The sequence below is a fragment of the Alligator mississippiensis genome, chromosome 3, assembly GCF_030867095.1.
Source record: "Alligator mississippiensis isolate rAllMis1 chromosome 3, rAllMis1, whole genome shotgun sequence".
Classification (NCBI taxonomy): Eukaryota; Metazoa; Chordata; order Crocodylia; family Alligatoridae; genus Alligator; species Alligator mississippiensis.
The window spans coordinates 153,745,870-153,765,206 of record NC_081826.1 but is presented as its reverse complement, the minus strand read 5'-3'; the positions used below and the strand labels follow the sequence as shown (position 1 = coordinate 153,765,206).

Below are 19,337 nucleotides of genomic sequence, written 5' to 3'. Positions count from 1 at the left end.
TGGTTGAAAGGAATGCCGTGGATATAATGCATCTGAATTTTAGTAAAGCTTTTGACAAGGTCCCACACAACCTTCTCACAAGCCAACTGCAGAAATATGGACTAGACTAAAACGACAAGGTTTTAATGAAGAGACAACTGGCTCAAGAACCACAAGCAAAGGGTAATTATTAATGGGTTCATGTTAGAAAGGAAGGTGGCTTGAAGGGAAGTCCCACAAGAGTCCATCTTGGGCCTGGTGCTGTTCAACATGTTTATTAATGATTTGGATACCGGTATAAAAAGCTTCTTGAGTAAGTTTTCAGATGACAAAACTGGAAAGGATTGCAAACATGTTGGAGGATGCAAGCACAAATTCAGAAGGATCTCAACATATTGAAAATTGGGCTAGAGCTAACCGGATGAAGTTCAATGTAGACAAGTGCAAGGTGCTACACCCCAGGAGGAATAATCAAAAACAAATAAAAATAAATGACACCTGGCTGAATGGCAGCACTATGAAAAAAGAACTTGGGAGTCTTGGTAGGCCAAAGACTTAATATACAAGTTTACAGTGTGATGTAGCTACACAAAAAGGTGAATGTCATTTTGGGATGCACCAACAAAAGCATTAGGTACAAGACATGGGAGATGATGGTACCTCTACTTGGCACTGGATAGATTCTATTTGGAGTAGTGTGTGCAGTTCTGGGATCCACATTTAAAAAAGGACATGGAGAAGTTAGAGAGGGTCCAGAGGCAGGTAACAAAGATGATAAAGGGCTTGGAGGCAAGCTATATGAGGAGAGGCTAAAGGAGCTAGCCATGTTCAGCTTGTGAAAAAGTCACTTAAGAGGAGACATGATAGCTGTCTTCAACTACTTAAAGGGCTGCCATAAAAAGAGGGAAAGCACTTTCTCTCTTGCTCCAAAGAGAAGGATGAGGACCAATGGCTTGAAGTTGCAGTAAAATAAGTTTAGACTGGATATCTGGAAAAACTTCTTCACTGTTAGAACAGAGAGGCAGTGGAATAGACTGCCTAAAGAAGCTGTGGACTAGAGTCACTTGGGGTTTTCAAGAAGAGGCTGGACAGGCATTAGTTGGGGATGATCCAGGCATAGCCTATGCCTATATTCTACTATGGGTATGCTTCTGGACTTGGCTAGTTGGGCCCCCTTCACCCCTTATCTGGTATATGCATCAGGGTGTTTTCAAGCCTTTCTTAGGAGGCATCTGGTGTTGGCTACAGCCAAGGCTGGGAACTTTGACATGGGTGTGCCAATGCTCCTGCTGGGACCAAACTGGGAAGTTCTTGACTAGAGGGTCTTGCCTTTCCACTCAAGGTCAGACCAAATCACTGTATTTGGGGTAAGGAAGGAATTTTACCTGCTGGTCAGATTGGTATGGCCTGTAGCGGTTTTTGCCTTCCTCTGTAGTGAGGGTCATGACCCTCTACCTGGGACCTCTTGAGCACATATTGACAACATTTCACAGAAGTAGGATATTGACTGCCGTGGTTCCCCTTCTTTGCCTGTGGCAGGTTATGTTAGGTCTGTGTTACGTTAGGATTGATGGTAGCCTTATGTAGAGGTTGGATTACATTTTGTATAGGAAGGTTTAGATAACAGTGATCTTGCCTCAGGCAGAGGGTTGGACTATATGACCTCTGGAGATCCCTTCCAGCCCAACTTCACTATGATTCTATGACTGAAAATTGAGCTTGCCAATATGTCTACAGGAATTTCTTATCAGGTAGATTATAATATAGTGCTGCTATCTAACACCATAAGGAAAGAAATGAATAAGCTATGTATGTTTATAGGAGTGAGTTATGTATATTTCTGGAATCATCCTCAAGCCTGATCTTGTTACCTTAAATCAAATATTTAGACACAATGATACTCAGATGTGTCGCACTGAGATAGATTTGAACATTTTATTCTCTAGTGAAGGCCTGCCAACAGTAAACAGAATAGCTGAGTTTTGGCAGGGCTTTAGGGAGACATTTACTTTTTAAGCAACTCACTGAACATTAAATGTTGGCATTACCTGACCAGCTAGGAGCTATGCAAATCAAGCCCCTTATATGCCTATAATTTGGAGCTAGATGTGTAGCAAGCGAAGAAATTAACAGAAGTGCAAGAAAGCAGTGCCTATCACACAAGTGCCAAACTACCTTGATTCCTCCTGTTACTGTTTCATCTGCTATCTGCAGAGGGAGTTAAAAGGGTTTCTAAGTTATCTTTGTGACTGACTTCATAGCAAATTGGTGCATGTTAACACCATTTGAACACGTAGTACTTTCTCTAAAGAATTTATACTACCACCAAAACTTAAATATAGAGAAGTTTGTTACTTGTATACATGTGAGCTGAACTGATATGGCTGGGCTCAGACAGATAAACTAGGTCAGGTGTAGTAGTTACTTACAAGGCAGTGCACAATGCAAACATTTTTCTGATCTTGCTTCAGCCATAAATGCATGTTCTTGCAAATGCTATAAAGGTTTTGAAGATTTGGAGCACGTCTCGCTGGCCAACCGCATTCAGAAACCTGGAGGATGGGGTAAGAGGTGAGTAGAGCGACTACAGCCACACCACATAAACAGACATGTTTATACTTTAATACTAAATTTAAGAACAAATTAAGAGAAGGAAGCTTAATAAGCAGGGTATCAAACAAGATCTCTATTTAAATATATCCTCCACAGCATCCAGCAAAATGAGTCTTCCATGCTAAGCATGGTCTCTGGACACTACTGAAATAAAAATAGCTACAACATGCAAAGCTAACAGAGTATTTATTACTACTGAAGCAGTCAACATTAGTTAATGATGCAAAATTGCTTCCCCTGATAGGCTGAAAAAAGATTGGTTTAAACAAAATTAAAAATTCCTCAGCAATTTTCACATTAACAAAGGAGAAAACCATCCACGGGTAAAAAAAAAAAAAAAAAAAAAAAAATAATAATAATTTTACACAATGCTTTTAAACAGGGTTCGAAATATGACACAAAACAGTTGGCACTGACAAATGCTTTTATAGGAATGGATGCCTTGTCAGCTTCAGGGAACAATTTAAATCAGTGACCATGCTTAGTGCCTCCTCACAGGACTTGCGCAAAGTAGGTTGAGGGTATGGACAGATGAATAAATTGCACTGAGTTAAGAGGATAACTTAAAAGGTATTAGCTATTCCACAGTATCTATTCCATGGGTCTGCTCCTATCCCAAGACAAGTGAAAGCTGGGCAGCTTTCCCAGATTAGTTTCCACTAACTGCAGAATAGGAGTAAAAATACAAAGCAGTTAGGGTGGTATAGCTGACGAAGGTAAAATAACCCCCTGTCCCCTGCTGGTATAAATCAGTATAATCTGTTCATCTAACCTCAATTTTTTCCCCAGGCTGAAATGTAAAAAAGATTGCTTCTGGGAAAAGCTAAGGTTTTTAACATCAAATTAGCTCTTCCTCAAGAAACTGTCAGAGTCAGAAAAAAAAGTGGCAGATGTAAGAGAGAATTAATAGTATTGAATCTCCTCCCCCCCCCCACGTTTTTGTTGCATTATATAGTATTCTGTCATTTCCATGCTTTCATTTTGAAAAAGTAAAATTTTCCCATTGGAAAAATGAAACCAGCAAAACTGATCAATACACTCCTAATCATGTTCCATAAGCCTAAAATAATGTTCCATATTAACCAAATGTAGCAAAGAAATGCCACCCCTTCTTTCCACTAGATTAAATAGAGCAGTGCTTCTCAGCTGGGATGCCACAGCACCCCAGCATGCCACAACATGTGCATTACCACCACAACCAGGTTAAATTGCCCCCCCCACATGCCTACTGCACAGCCACAACAGGAAGGACTGTGGCAACCATGTGCTCTTCTGCCTCATTAGGGATCTGATAAGCCTGAAGTAGGGAAGAGGGCCAGCTTGTAAAGTAGCCCTTCCCTGTCCAGACTCTCCACACTCCTGAAATATGCAGGACAGTTCCACTTATCCCACTGGCCTCTGTTTCCAGGAGATGCTGTGCAAAGTTGGACCAGGAAAAGCTACAGAATGGGCTGGCTTTCCTGCCTGCTTCAACCTTAAAGAATACTAATGAGGCAGAACAGCATTGTGTGCTGCAGCCCTTCCCAGGTTGTTTGTGCAGGAGCAGTACAAACAGTTTTACCAGGTAACAGTGGCAATGGCACCTGGTTGAGAACCACTGTGGCAAACTGAGGTACCACAACAGTGCTTCTCAACCAGGGATGCCACCAAATTCAAACAAGTTGAGGAGGGGTGCCCCAACTCTAACAACATTGAGAACCACTGAAAGATTGTAGGCAAGATATAAAAAAAAGATTGAACCATTTGAGTCTTAATGTTAAAACAGCAAAAAATTCCTAATGCTACTTCATGGACACAAACTGAAAAGCAAAAAAAAGGTCTTAGCTCCTGAACTAATGCTGACTTAACCATATAGCATCTCTCTGGTTATTTTATTCTAGCTTTCTTAAAGTAGAATGAATTTTGCCACAAAAACAAATGCTATACAAGACACGCTTTTGTTCTCTATCAGTGCATTCATTTTCTTGAAATGTACTTAACTACTAGTGAGGGATTGTTACTGGAGGAATCCACAAAACTGCTCAACAGAAGCAGCTCTGCTGCCTTAGGGAGGTTTTGGGCACCCAAAAGCTATGTAGGAGTGGAATCAAGAAAAGCCGAGAGAGAATTCCAAAAACTTTACATTTTTACCTACTATGACCAAACAAAGTTCATAGAAAATTCTATATTGGTGAAAGGAATATACAGAAAAAAAATTTAGAGCAAGTTAGAGAAAGGATAACCTGCAAGATCTAAAATATTCACAATGATGCATCCATTTAGCAAGGACTAGAAAGCAGATCAAAGTTGTAAATATTCACCTCAGATGTTGAGGGTGTCTGACCACTTTACAGGGGCTTAGATTAGCATACATTTTATGGCACAAGAGATGATGGAGAAGTCTTGAATTTTCTTCACTTGCACTCAGTAGGATACCCTACATTTACAAGTTACCCTTTTCTTGTGTCTACTATTCTAAATTAAATATGGAGTCCAAGCTGTAGAATGACTTCTATGGAGACAAACATTTTGTCTTCTTTATACCCACAGGATTAAGAAACAGCTTTTGAGCACCTGGGTTTTACAGGTGGAAAAAGGGGAAGTTTCCTAGAAAAACAAGATGAAAATAAATTCTATTTCAGTTTAACTGGGGACTCAAAAAAGCTCTAGTCCTTAAAGGCAACCTAAACAAAAAAAAAAAAAAAAAATGAAGTTGCGCAATGTTTTTTTGACAAGTTGAGATCCATTGATCCCTTCTGGCTACACAGGAAAAAAGACTTGGGCCAGGATTAAATGAATGATGCTAATTGACAAGCTAAATAAACAATAAGGCCTGAAAAACTTGAGCCTGTTGGAGGATTGGCAGTTACTCCAGTAATTTTCCCTTGTCAAGTAAGTTAGAGACATCACTGCAGGAGTGCTATATACAAGGGAAATATAGTCAATAAACTGGACATCTTCAGAGTACAGTTGAGTTTTCTGTCCAAGGAATAAGGTTTCTTAATGCGAGACAAATTTGGAGAACATGGATACAAGAGTAAATTATTTTAGAAAAAGAGCAATGCATTGGGAAAACTTCTTTAAAAATTCAGTGCATTTTTTTCTGTTCCAAATGATCTGTGGGTCTCCACTAAAATTTAGGTAAGCCTAGGGTCTTAGTTTAACTGTTTCTGGGGTCCACAGTCTCAAGGGCTGATAATCTTTAAAAGTTTAAATCAGATTTAGGCAAGTAAAACAACAGTTTATCCTACCTGAATTCCATTCCATTAGTTTGCACTTGGAGGAGGAAGAAATTTTTAGGTCCAATGTTTTCCCCACTCCTCCTGCTTGAAGGAGACTTATGAAAAGAAAGGGTAAGACTACACTGTAAACTGAACTGTGCCAAAACACAGGAATATTATTTTTAAAATTTGGTTTTGAACGGATGATAATGGAGAGCTTACACCACACAGGTTAAGAGACAAAAAAGGGACACACTGAGTCCTGGCTTTATAAAGATCTAACTGAGGTCCAATGGGGATGGTGCAAGTACATCTTCAGACACCACCAGGATGTTTCCATTAGAAAGCTGAGATTTGAAAGCCTGAGACTCCAGTGTGCTCCAGTGTCAGTCATGATTTCTGGTTGTAAGACTGCACCGAAGGAAAGGAGTCAAAGAGATATTTGTACTTAAGGACCTGCCAGATAGCCATCTTTGCTTACCTACAACAAGGATGTGTGCCATGTCCCTGCTTTTATACACTGCTCATTTCAGGCAGCAGTAAGGAGTGGACATGCCTAGGCAACTCACTAAGTGCAGCTGGCTCAGACAGGAGACAGAAAAAAAAAGTGAGATAAAAAGGGAGCAAAGAAGGCCAGTAAGTGAAGCCCTCCCAAATAATGCAAAGCAGGGAAAGACCTCTGGACACACAGAAAACATAGCTGTTCCAGTAACATGTTTCCTAGGTAGGGAGGTGCTGAATGCCTGGGTCTTTCTTCAGCAAAGCTACCACTCCAGAAAGCAATGCCATCTTTCCCTTTCATCCAAATCGGTGGCAAATTATGCTAGAATTAATATTGGTAATGGACCTTACTTTTGAAATGGCCCATTTGTGATTTGAGCTGTACATCTTAACTGAATAAAAATGTTGGCATCTAACAAAAGATGCGCTAGGTCTACTCAGTCCTACTACAGGAAAATAAATCAATAAAAAAGACAAATACATACACACCCTATTATGAAATCTTGAAGACCTGTATGTTCTTGGAGATACATTGTAAACAGCATAGTGTCCAGGGTGTTTAGAGTCTAAAAATAATCGCACATCTTCTATGTTATTTTTGATGGCAGATTCTACACCTTCTGCTGGAAAGGACATCACTGAAAACAGAACATTGCCATTTGAGGTATTAACTTTTATGAAAGTATAATTAAAATCATGATTTTAAAAAGATGCAACTAACCATACCAGCAATTCTGGAAGTGATAAACGATATATCCAAATCTCCCTTTGCATAACTGAAATAAAACACATGTCTGAGTTAATATATAAAAATGATTTTATTCAAAGGTAAATAGAAATATGTAAATAAATAGTTTATTCAAGTAACAGGCTACTATGGAGATCTTTTTCCTGCTAGGAAATCATAAGAAATACTCAGCTTATCAGAGTGGTAGCAAAATAGTTCAAGACCCTATATATTTAACTAAGAGAACGACAGATGTTGTGGAATGAGATTAGACTTTCAAAATAGCAATTCATTGCAAAAAGATCTTCCTTGTGTGCAAGTGCAAGGGCTCTGAAAAACATTAACCAAAGGAGTTAGGACATACAGCTGAACTTTCTCATCCACCTTTACTAGAATTTCCAGCTATTCAGACCTTTGAATAGCAACCTATATGAGCTGAGCTATGTCTATAGCTTTGATTACAAGCATACCATATTTATCTTCACACTTTGAGAAAGGGAAATATTTCTGTGCCTATTTTTGCAATGGGGAACTGACCCACAAAGACCAATGGCCAGATTTACTTAGGCATTGCCATGTAGGCATTTCATTCCTAAGCTTTCAGCCCACTGCCTCAGGAGGGTAACCTAAAGAGACAGGTTTACATGTCTATACTGTGAATATATACGTCCTGGTCAAGCCATAGTACATGTGTACTAAACATGGACACACCTACAGGTAGTTATCTGGAAATGCAAGGTACAAGGGTGTGTCTAAGCTTCCTGTTCCTCATCCTCAGAGCTAAAGCATCTGACAAGGCTGCATGTTAGATGAGTCAGCAGCCAGCTGGAGTCTTCTACTTGAATCAAGATGCTCAAGTGACAGCAACACTGAGTTCAGTGTGAAGCACAGGACACATCATTCACTTTGAATGACAAATGTTGCCAACCACTTTTGCCAAGTAGCCTAGGTTAGAGCTTGGACCCAGGATGCAGAAGAGCTGCATTCTGGACTTTCCTGAAGCCAGAAGGAACCCGTGCTCACATCTCCTATTTCCCAGGAAAGTGTCCTGACCATGCTGGGCTCTCCCAACTCCTGGATGGGAATTAAACACACCAAGGCTGGTAACCAACTAAACAAAAAGGTGGGCACCACCATGGGTGGCTGTAATGAACTGTTTTCATGCAATCTGAAAGGCACTGGATGCACTATGCAGTGGCCTAAGACTGTATGAATCCTTGGTTCCTTTCAGGTCTCCCAGAGCCAAATCTGGATCATAACAGAGTTCAGGCAGAAGTTTGGCTCCAAGGGGAAAGCATAAGCTGAAATGCCAATGCCTCTTTGTTGACTGAAGCTGAGGCATCTAACAAATCCAGGCATCTAATCAGTTTTCCAGCTGCTCAAGTGGCACCATCTAGGGTGCACCTAAATTCCATTTAGATCCTGTTTAGGTGTGTACAAAGCTGATTTAAATTTAAAAGCTTAAAGTCAACACTGTCCTTCCTTCTCCTGGCCTTTCCAGAGCCCCCAAATCCAGCTGCACTCAGGTCCTCTCTGCTGTTCACTCCTTTCTTGTAGGCTCTACAATGGTTCAGTCAAAGCTACTTCATTTCCTTCCACTCTTGCTCTCCTTTGGGTCACTGTAACTCCTAACATCACAAACTTGGGTTCCTCTCTCCAAACAGCTCCCTTTCTGTTCCTGCACCACTGAATGCCTCTAGACCAAATCTGAAGACTACAAACTAGCTTGGACAACTGTAACACCCACCCCTCCTATTCTGCCACTGTCCTTTCTAAACAACATTTAGTACCTTTTGGTGGGACGTCAACAAGCAACAAGCCATTACTCCACAAAAGAACCCCCCCTACTACAAAAGAGGGAGATACTTCATCATGACTTCCTCCACCTGCCCTTTGCTCACCACTTTCTCCTTTAGTATTGATTGATCAAACTTTCTACCTATCCTCCTCCTCAATCCCACTCCTTCCCAGCTGCTACCTTTTTACTACCCTCACTTTAGCAGTTTCTGATACAGTCTTCCACAACATTCTTGCAAGCAAACTACAGTAGTACAGGTTGGATGAATAGATTATAAGGTGGATAGAAAACTGGCTGGATCATCAACTCTCACCTGGAAGATAGTAAAGCACTGGAACAGGTTACCCAGAAAAGCTGTGGAATCTCTATTCTTTTAAGTTTAAGACCCAGCTAGACAAAGCTGGTGGGATGATCTAGTTGGGGATGGTCCTGCTTTGAGCAGGGGGATGGGCTAGCTGGCCTTCTGAGTTCTCTTCCAACTCTAAAATTTCTATGATTCTCACTTCTCTCCCCCTCACTCAAGCCCTTTCAGCTCCCTGTCCCTTCCCTTGCAAATGAAAGCCTGTTGTTTGGCCCTACCATCAATTTCCCAGAAATTACCAAAACCAAAACTGTTTTCTTCTTGCACCTTTTCCTTTACAGTTGTTTTGACTCCAACCCAGACTGGCAAAACCACAGTCAAGATCATAGTCACAGAACTGGGTTCAGATCTCTAACCTAATGAGATGAATCCTATAAAAACTGAGAGAATACCAAAGGAAAAGAGCTGGGATATGACATTCAAGCTCTAAAGACCATGTAAACAGAAAATATTGGCAAACTGCAAGGAGTTCAAAAAGAGTAGCATGAACGTTCAGAGGCTGAAGGAATTGATTAGGCAATACTCAAAGTCATTTTTATCTAAGCAGTCACTGAAAGAGCAACTGACACCAACCCAGAAACAAATGAAGACAATGTATATAAATACAGTTAAAAGAAGTATAATTGGAAGTAATGGCAGGCATGCACCTAAGGAAAACAAGCTGAGTATCAGGAAAGGCTTCCTAAATATCTTGTGTGAATTTGGGACATTCTCTCTCAAGGGAAAGAGAAAGGAAGCTCTATCAACATGGGTGGCTGAAAATTAGACCAGAAAAGGAACCATAAATGTAGAGTTGAGGTTGTACTAAGTTCGTGTTGTACTAAGTGCTGGCTAACTGCTGTGGTAAAAATTTGGGTGAGAAAAAGGGAAATTTTTATCTAGAACAAGCACAGTGAAAATTTAATGGTACTGATCAATCCACAGTGCTTGCTATACCTTTAAAATTTCAGCTATTGAACAATACGTACTACTTCTATATAATTGAACTTTTATTCATAAGGCAAAACTGATGAAACAGATTTTTTAGCTCCTCTGATCAAAGGAACTTATTAGGCAAGTCAGCAACCTCAAATAAATACACAAATCAGAATAGTAAAAAGGAAGGCCAAGGATTTCCTGGAGTTGGTATTTCTTGTTTCCTTCTCCAAGGAATTCGAACCCGTTCCTCACCAATAGTTTTCTAAGGCTCATACCTCGTTTAGACATATCCACTTAACTGTTATACTCAAAACTTCACTTTTGCATGCATCTGAATTAAATACCAAAATCTTTGAAGCAGAGATTCCAAATCTCAGGCATTTATAAAAGCTCCATGCATACTTGGAATTGTTTATATAATAAAATTTGCCAAGTCTCGTATACTAAAGTCAGCTGATGGGTAACAGAAGCAGGAAGGGTAGTTTTGCAGAAAAAAAAAATCTCTGAATACTCCTCGGCAAGCTACTTTACTTACCCAACCCCAAAATTGTACATGATACTCTATCAATGCGTGTGGCTGCTACAAGCTATTCCATTTTAATACACCTTCCTTAAAAAAAGATTAGAGGTTAACTTTATAATCTCTCTCCATAATTTTCCCTGAACTCCAATGTTGAAATGACAATGAAATCATCACAATAATGTAAAGCACTATTTCATTACTTGACCATACTGTGAGATTTTCATGAGCTTCCCTTTGGCACAGCTACTTAAAAAAAAAAAGAAAAAAAAAAGTCATAAATAGTATGCATGCACATTCCTCGCAATTAGCTACAATCCATTAAAAAAAAAAAAAAAGGAAGTCACACAGGCCCCAATCCTGTAATTAAGACAAAGGGCTTTCACATCTTTACAGGGATGTCTTGACTTCACAGTCTATCTACACTGGGTGGATTGCTAGATTGGGGCCTTCCTAGTCAAGCCATTAACAGAAGAAAGCATACATTTTATTTATACTGAATTAATGTTGCTAAGAAATGAGAAGCAGGGTACAATGAAGAAACAGGCAAAAAGAAAAAAAATCAGCACAAGTGACAAAGCAAGTGAGCAAATTATGTTTAGAGCTTCTGGCTTTCTGTTTTTCAGAAAAAACTGTCACACAAGAAAGAAGGGCACTTTTCATCCTACAAATAAAGGAAAGTACCCTCACCACATCAAGATTTTTTTTCTTCTCAACTTGTTAGGAAAAGCAGGAAGTTAAAAAGTGGTTTGGATTTTTATTCAGCAGTGTAAATATTTGAACTAAGCCACACGCTTTAGCTGAAATACTTGTTAAACAAGTCACCTATGTAAATAAAAGCTGGTTTATAAGCAGAGCTTGTCAAAGAATGCCTAGATATAGATTGAACTTCAAAAAAATAGCACTCAAAAGATCATTTAAAATTAGAAACTTGTTCATAAAAGCAAACTGAGTAACACTTAGTACACTTGTTACTAATAGAATTGCACATAAGTTACCTTGGGGTGCTAACAGACGTGTGTATGAAATGAAAGGCACATAAATAATAAAAGCAGTTAGCACAGATAAATTGTAAAGAAAAAAATATCACAGAAATGATCAGTATTCATATGATCTCCAATCTAAAACAAATCATGTTCCAGTACTTAAAGTAGCTTTTCTTGTTCTAGTTTACCCGTACCTCAAAAGTACTCAACATTAAGAAGTATCCATTAAAAAGTCACCATCCTTGCAACATAAATTTTAAAGGAAGTCGCTAGTGCTGAAATTCACATCAGTCTTACACCACCTAGTCTGGTTTCATACCTGGGTGTTTAATTCAATTTTATCCAGTCCCAGACAAAACATCCAAATTGAAAAGTTTCAGTAAGTCAAAGCTGACTTATGAACTGAGGCAGGAATTCTTTGTACTGTGCGGGCTGGGGGCGAGCCGGGCCCATCTTTGCACACGCGGGCTGTGGCCAGCAGCCCGGGCACGCGGGGCCAGAGGAGACCGGGGGCAAACTAGAATTAGTCACGGACGCGTAATGGTTGATTTAAAGATTGTTTACTTACACCAAAGATGGTCATGGTGTAGGCTGGACAATTTCCAGGTGCAGCTCCGCTTAAATCCTTGTTAGAGGACTACGACAAGTTCGTTCTAGCCCTGGAGTTGAAGCTCCGTGGGTTCAATAGTTTCTCTCCCACGGAGTTGCTGAAGCTCCGTGGGTTCGGTTCGGTTCTCTAGCCCCGGAGTTGTTGAAGCTCCGTGGGTTCGTATCTTTAATGTGCAGGAAGGGATATGTCTAGGAATTTATCGGCGACGGGGAGAGGCTAGAGGCTGTTTGCTCTTTTCCCCAGAGTTGCTGAAGCTCTGCGGGTTCGGTTATCAGACCTCTATTTGCCTTTTAAGAAAAGCGTTGGGTCCGAAAGGATCTGCAGTGCTTAGAGATCTTCACACTCTCCCTCTCGAACTCCAATTGCTTTCTCTCCAACTTGGGTGGAAACCACCCAAGCTCTTTATACAGCTAGCAAGCCAATTGCTAGCCGCCACTTGTGCACGTATTAGAATCGGCCAATAACGTGGCACGAATCTTCATACAAATGGCGGGAACTCCTTGCACCATGCATTTCTTGGATGCAAAAGAAATGCACCATGCAAAGAAAGCTACAAATTTGGCGGGAATGCTTAGTTGCACCGGGGTTCTCTTCTGCAGCAGAAAACTCTACCGTGCAAGGAAGCTGCAATTTAGCGGGAAAAATAATTTAGCAGTGCCGAAGCGCACACAAACAAAAAATCACAACTTTGGGTTGTGACATGTACTTGCATAGCAAACCTCTTAAGTAGGACCCTGTTCCTGACTGGGAGTGCTTAACCCAAAGCACAATTAATATGTTACAGAATTTTAAGGATGAGCAGCTAATAAAAAAATTAAGGATTTTATAGAAGTCCCACAAAATCTCATAGAAACTGATATGCTCAGGAATACGTGGGCAAGGCTGAATACTTGTTGAATGATTAAATGAACACGATCTGTACCAACATACTGTATCCAAGTGGGAAAGGCATTCAGCATAACATTCAGAGATCTTTTCTTGCTCTAGCCTTTACCAATTAATCAGAAGAGAAAGTAAAAGGAAACATTGCCACAGAGCTACTATTTGTGACAGAACTGGAAGGCATTACCTAACGTTATACATCAAATATTAATGAAGACCTTGAAGCTGTATTTTCGGACAAAAGCTGCCCAGTCTTCTTTGCAAGAACTGCAAGGCAAAATACAAGACAGTCTGTGTGCTTTACTCCTCTTCTGTATGTACCTATAACAGTACAATTTAAATACAAAAGTTCTGGGGCTTGTACACATTTCACTCATTGTGGGTGCTTCATATATTAATCATTTTTCCTACACACTGAAAGAAGGAAGTCTCCTCAATCTGAAACACGCTCTTAGGGAAAAGGTATTAGAAGTGGGGAAAAAAATCAAGTTAAAATGCAGACTTTAAGAGTTCTATTTAGGCATTCATTTTTTAAGGTTTGGTCCCAAGACTTATCCAACATGACACAGGAAGACTGGTAGAAGAACTGAACCCATCTGTCTCAATCCAGTGTCTTAAAACCAACTTCTTTCCTTATCCTCGCATCACTTTCCTGTAGCCCTTACCATCTTGCAGGGGAAGGGGGGAGGGGGGGGTGTCCAAATATAGCTTTTAGTCTACACCACTGAGAACAGTCGTCAGCATCTTATGAGAATCCAGACAATGATATTATGCAAGGCTGCAATCTGAGCTGTAGCAGTTCCCCCCCTTCTGAAAAAGGAGGGGGGGGGGGCAAAATAAACAACAGACAAACAGTCTGGCAATCTTCATATGGTGTAATTCTTGCCTTATTACCTCACTGGTACCTAAAGATTGGGAATTATGATACTCTGTACTTCACCTTTTTGTACTTTTGAGTTGGTCCCAGAGAAACCAGTCAAGTAAGCAGTTTGTTTACTTAACTCTGCATTAAAAAAGGTCTAGGACACCAACCCAGAAATTGGCAATTTTTCCTGATGGGACAGAAAATGAAAGTGATAATGATTAAGGAAGCTTTATCAGCTACAGCCATGGGTCAAATTGCAGCTAGGTATGACATCTCCACCCAGACCACCCGAAGAGGGAAAAGACCATCCAATTAGAAAAAAAAAAAACCCTCTCTCTTTAAAAAGAGGTCTATACAGAGGAAAAAGGAATTTTGCTTTGCATTTGCCCTTTCAAGTTTATGAAACAAAAACAAAAAGTAAGTTTTGCCAATCCCTACAGAAATGAAAGCCAGAAGGAATCCGGAGAAACTAAATACAAGAAAATAAAATAAAATTCTGTCTGCTTTAAGAGCCACTTAATAATATATGGTACTTGGATAAATAACCTCATATAGACATTAACAAAAGAGAGGCATTTCTGAAGCAATAGTGTTGTAACAGCTTAAAATGCGAGCATTAAACAAATGTGTGGTCTTGTCAAGAAATGTGGCCAAGAAGGTAAGGGGGTGGGGAACTCAGTGAAATACAGAGTACAGAGAAAGCAGGCAACTGTTTTTTCCTGGGTTGGGTAGACCACTATAAATGTAAACAAGCCTTAAAACATCTGAGTTTCAAAGATAAAGATGCACTGAAAAAAATGCAGAAAAGCAACAAAATAGAAATGGCTCTGAAAAAGGCGGGGGAAGGGGTAGGTGTTACAAAATGCCAAAATGAAACACTGCTCGACTGAACTACCAACAAGGAGGACTATTATCATGTATGGTAATTGTGTAAATGAGTAAACACTGGAGCAGGAGAGAATTTTCTGCAGAACACATGATTGGGTTGGATTGGGGAGAAAAGAGAGGGAGGATCTTTTCCTGATACTCAAGCTTCTCTTTTCTCTTATCAATCAGGATCAACACAGACTTGAAGAGTCTTCCAAGGAGTGTTGGGATTCCCCATCTTGAGAAAGACTTCCTCCAGCTTTTTCCTTTGTGGAATACTATTGCCTAGCAGTGCTCAACTTAAAAAAAAATTAAATAAATAAATAAAAAAAAATTTAAAAAAAAATTCCTCCCACATTGATTCCCTACCCCATTTATTCCTCTGTTCCTTTCATTCTTGTCTCTGCTTCATAACTCCCTCATTATTCATGTCATTCCTCAGGGAGGGTGGGGGGGGAAAAAAAAAAAAAGAGTGGGAGAGAAACAGGAAAGGGAAGACAGAGCTATGGACTATCTACCCACCATGAGACTGGCTGCACTAGAAATGACAAATCCCATAAATGCAATAAAAAGCACTAACACTCTAGCACTTCCATCTCATGGATTTGTACTTGTTTATTACTAAATGCATCAAACAAGAGACTTTGTTTTCCATATTAAAACTTCATCAGCAAAGCTTTTTTTTTTGCCCACTTACTTGGCCACAGATTGGATGACTTTAGAAGAAGTATCCTTGATATTAGTGAAAAATCTTTCCGTTCCACCCTTAAGAATATCAAAGAATCCTCCATATGACTGGTCACATTCTGCAACTGTCAGGCCTGAAATTATAAAGCAAAATCATAATATTACAATTTAAAATGAAAGCCTACATTTAAGAGAACTGCGCTTCCAGATCTCTTCAAATGACAAAGCCAAAGTGAAGTGACCACACAGCTTAAGGTGAACACACCAACAGAATCCTAGCATTCATGGGGCTGGAACAAAGCCTCCATCTTCTGGAAATTAAACTGTACAATGCAATTTCTCTGTGTAGTGAACCAAGATGGTTTATAGACACTACAAGCCATCTTACTACTTAAGCATTTTGTATTCCTTTCTGAAAAGAAAGATTAAATCAAATGACTGGGCCCATGTACCTTTGTTGTATCAGTGTTTAAGTTGCAGTATGCCTCTTCATTTACTATCATCCCTCTAATATGCACCATACCATTTGAAAGCCTACTTCACCATCTTGTATAGTTTCTTGGAAATACCGGTTTGCACTCCAGAAAGCTAAACTTGTTACCTGGGATACTAAAAGTTTCTTTTCAACAAAATCTGCTGGTAAGCAGCTTAATACTATTTATAAAAAGTAACTTTAAACCTGCATGAGCCAAGTGACCACAGCATTCCACTTAGAAGCCTGGAGTCATCCCAGAAACATAAGGATGTGACGAACATCATACTAATCAAACTAGTACACTAATTTGCCTTTAAGAATTTCCCCATTACATACATTATTATTTTAAATTTTGTTCCCCATAAGCTGCCTACCAAATGGGTAAAAGTAACTCAGAAGAACCGAAATGCTGTAAGGAAGTATCTATTTCAGGGGAACTAAATTTTTAAGGATTCACGCTCATAAAATGCAGATCAATATTTAGCTGCAAAATACAGGTTGGGGGGGATGACGATGACAAACCAACATACACACACAAGGGCTGTACTCTAATGCAAAATCTGATAGCATGATTTTATCCTGAACACTCATGAAAAACATCACCCTCCAACTCAACCTGAATTTCTACCATAAATCTGTTATCCATGGATTTTGGGGGCTTTATCACAAATTTAGATTTCAAATCAACACATGGGACGAAGACTATTTACAACAACTGAAGTTCAAATAAGCTCTCTTCCTCGTCTTATAGAATACTTTTAAAATAGAAGTTTCCATTTGAGTTTGAGTAAGATTACCCTTAACACAATCTACGTTTGTGTTTACTGTATATTCCAATTGATATTTTATTACATTTTGCTGTAACGGGTATTGTTTTTTAAAAAGCTCTGATGTTCTTTGTATACATAAACAAACTGCAATTTTATGAAAATGACTTACTCAAATTGTTTTCTTCCATACATCAGCAACTGATACTCAATGGGAATGTCTACACATGCATTAACATGCTTCAGTTAATTAACATTAAATCTAGTACTTCCATTTTGAGGTACTAGGAAAACGAGCATTAGTCTGTCTGAATACACATTAACTAAAGAGCATGGTTTTTAAGAGACACTTAATGTACATTAGCCTATTTTAATGCACATCAACTAAAAAGCATGGGCTCCTACAGACATGTGGGGAGCCTGCTCCGACGCACTAGAAATCCAGTGCGTCGGAGCACACTTGATTAAATTAAGTCTGTTGAAGCATGGAAATTGATGCTCTCCAGCAACTTCTCACGTCATGTGCATCGGCGTCCACATGCATCCCTGTGCTGAAAAAGTGGCAGTAGGGCACTTTGAAATAAACACACTTGATAAGCTTTAGTTCAAAGCACCCCACCAGCATTTTCAGTATGGGGACACTGATGTGCGGGATGTGCGGACACTTTTAATTAGTGCAGCTTGGTAATTAAAGCGCCTGGCACCACGTCTCAAAGCACATGTAAAAATGCCCCATGTTTTTAGTGATGCTTTAATGTGCAGTAAAATAGACTAATGAACATTAAAGCACACATGTACATGCGCTCAAATGTCAACTACTGCATAAAAACTGACAAACTAAGTCAAGCCTTCTCTTACCCAACAAGAATTTAGGAGAAAATTCAGTCGACTTTTAAAAAAGTCTAAAAAAGGAATAAATTCAGAAAATTACACTCTTCACAAGCAATATTCAAACTTGCTAGAAACTTAGGCTAAGTTAATTCTTTTAATTTTTATGAAGCAAGATATTTAACAGCAGATCACTCAGAGGTTCACGTGTCTGCTAAAGACTATTTCAATGTTCACCAACTCAAAGTTTGTTTTCACATGCAACAAACAGTATGCATTTTAGGGCATCTGAAAGAGGCGGCCACTCCAGTACATACCTGCATTGTACACATTATTGAGTTGTCCTGCAGGTTTAGAGTTCTGCAACACTGAGTTTGTAGACAGTCGAGGTTGAGCATTGTTTCCATAGCCTCCATTTTGCTCTAAGAGCTGCAGAGATTCATATCCATTAGAATTTTTTTGAACTTTTACATACAAACTGCATTATTTAAGAACACTTTGGCAAAATGGTAGCTGAATATTGTTCATCAGAGTCCAATGTTGCCATTTAAAACTACTAAAAGAAATTGGAGATACATTCTTTGCATCACAAAGAAGAGAAGCAATATTCTATGACTTTTGAATTATGACTGTGTCTATTTGTCACTTTTCAGGTACATCCTGTTATTATTCACATAGTTCCAGGTATATCCTGTTGCTCCTTGTAGTTCTATTAGCAAGACCACTTTTTTTTTCCTGCAGAAACATATTGCCCACATTCCATATGCTACTACATTAGGCACTTGTCAAGATCTCCAAGATGTCTCCAACAATGACTTCATTTTTTTAAGCTGTCCATTACAGCTTACATAAGCTGTAAACTGTCCATTCAGAAAAATTCCTTTAACTTGTAGGTAGGCAAGCAAGTGACCCAGCCATCTAGCAAGATCCTGATGACAGCAAGAGTTCCAGCAAAAGATTTGAGAAATAAAAGGCAATGTATCAGGATACAGAAAAACATAAATTTGGGGAGGCTTTAAAATGGGGAGGAACAGTTGCTCCTCACGGCAACAGTAATAAATCAAATTTTAATCTAAATTAAGTGATTTTATGTTAGAACAGGCATGAATGAAATTCATGCAGAATATAAAAGGAAGACCAAGGTTGGAAACAGACATCATCTTTGGAGCACAAATCAACTGTGCCAGAACCGTGGGGGGAGTACACTTGCAAGTACACCCCTCCTCCCTCACCCCCTCAGTCACAGTATAGGGGTAACCCCTCCCCTTCAGAGGTTACCCCAGTGCATATTTGCAAGAACAGAGGGGTGACCTCCCATAGGGATTTCCCCTTCCGTGTTCAAAGACCATATTCCAACCTTGAGTGCAGCAGCATGATATGCATATTAGGGGATTCCATCTGCAAAGGATTGCTGGGGCACAACAACAAGAAACACTGTCAATGTAAGTTTCCACCTGCCCGTTTATAGACAAACATCCCTGGAATCAGCTGCAGGGGATTCCCATGGTGTGCATATCATGCTTATGCACCTGGGGACATTGCCCAACAGGATTGGGCTCCTGAAGCCCCAGGAGTTTCCACAATAAACACAGGTCAGCCACAAAAAGGCAGTACAAATTATGGACTAGTGTCATGGCAAGGGCCAAAACATCTGTTCACTTAAGTTTTGTGGCACAATTTTTATGGTAGCACAAAGGTGACATATGTTTGCAGCTTAAGTTGTATAAATGAGGGGTGGCTAACCTTCAGCACA

The 19,337-nt window shown here is 39.6% G+C and overlaps 1 protein-coding gene across 3 annotated transcripts in view; it reads right to left on the bottom strand.

Moving 5' to 3' along the window:
* Positions 1-19,337, bottom strand: part of GAK (cyclin G associated kinase) — a 126,462-nt gene that overhangs the window by 58,285 nt on the left and 48,840 nt on the right. For all 3 annotated transcript variants that reach the window (XM_006259256.4, XM_019490721.2, XM_059724549.1), the window contains 5 exons: positions 17,902-18,013; positions 15,525-15,648; positions 7,020-7,069; positions 6,783-6,931; positions 2,409-2,531 (listed from right to left, as the gene is read on the bottom strand). In XM_006259256.4, coding sequence (XP_006259318.2) covers positions 2,409-2,531; positions 6,783-6,931; positions 7,020-7,069; positions 15,525-15,648; positions 17,902-18,013 — 558 coding nt within the window. The remainder of the gene's footprint in view (positions 1-2,408; positions 2,532-6,782; positions 6,932-7,019; positions 7,070-15,524; positions 15,649-17,901; positions 18,014-19,337) is intronic.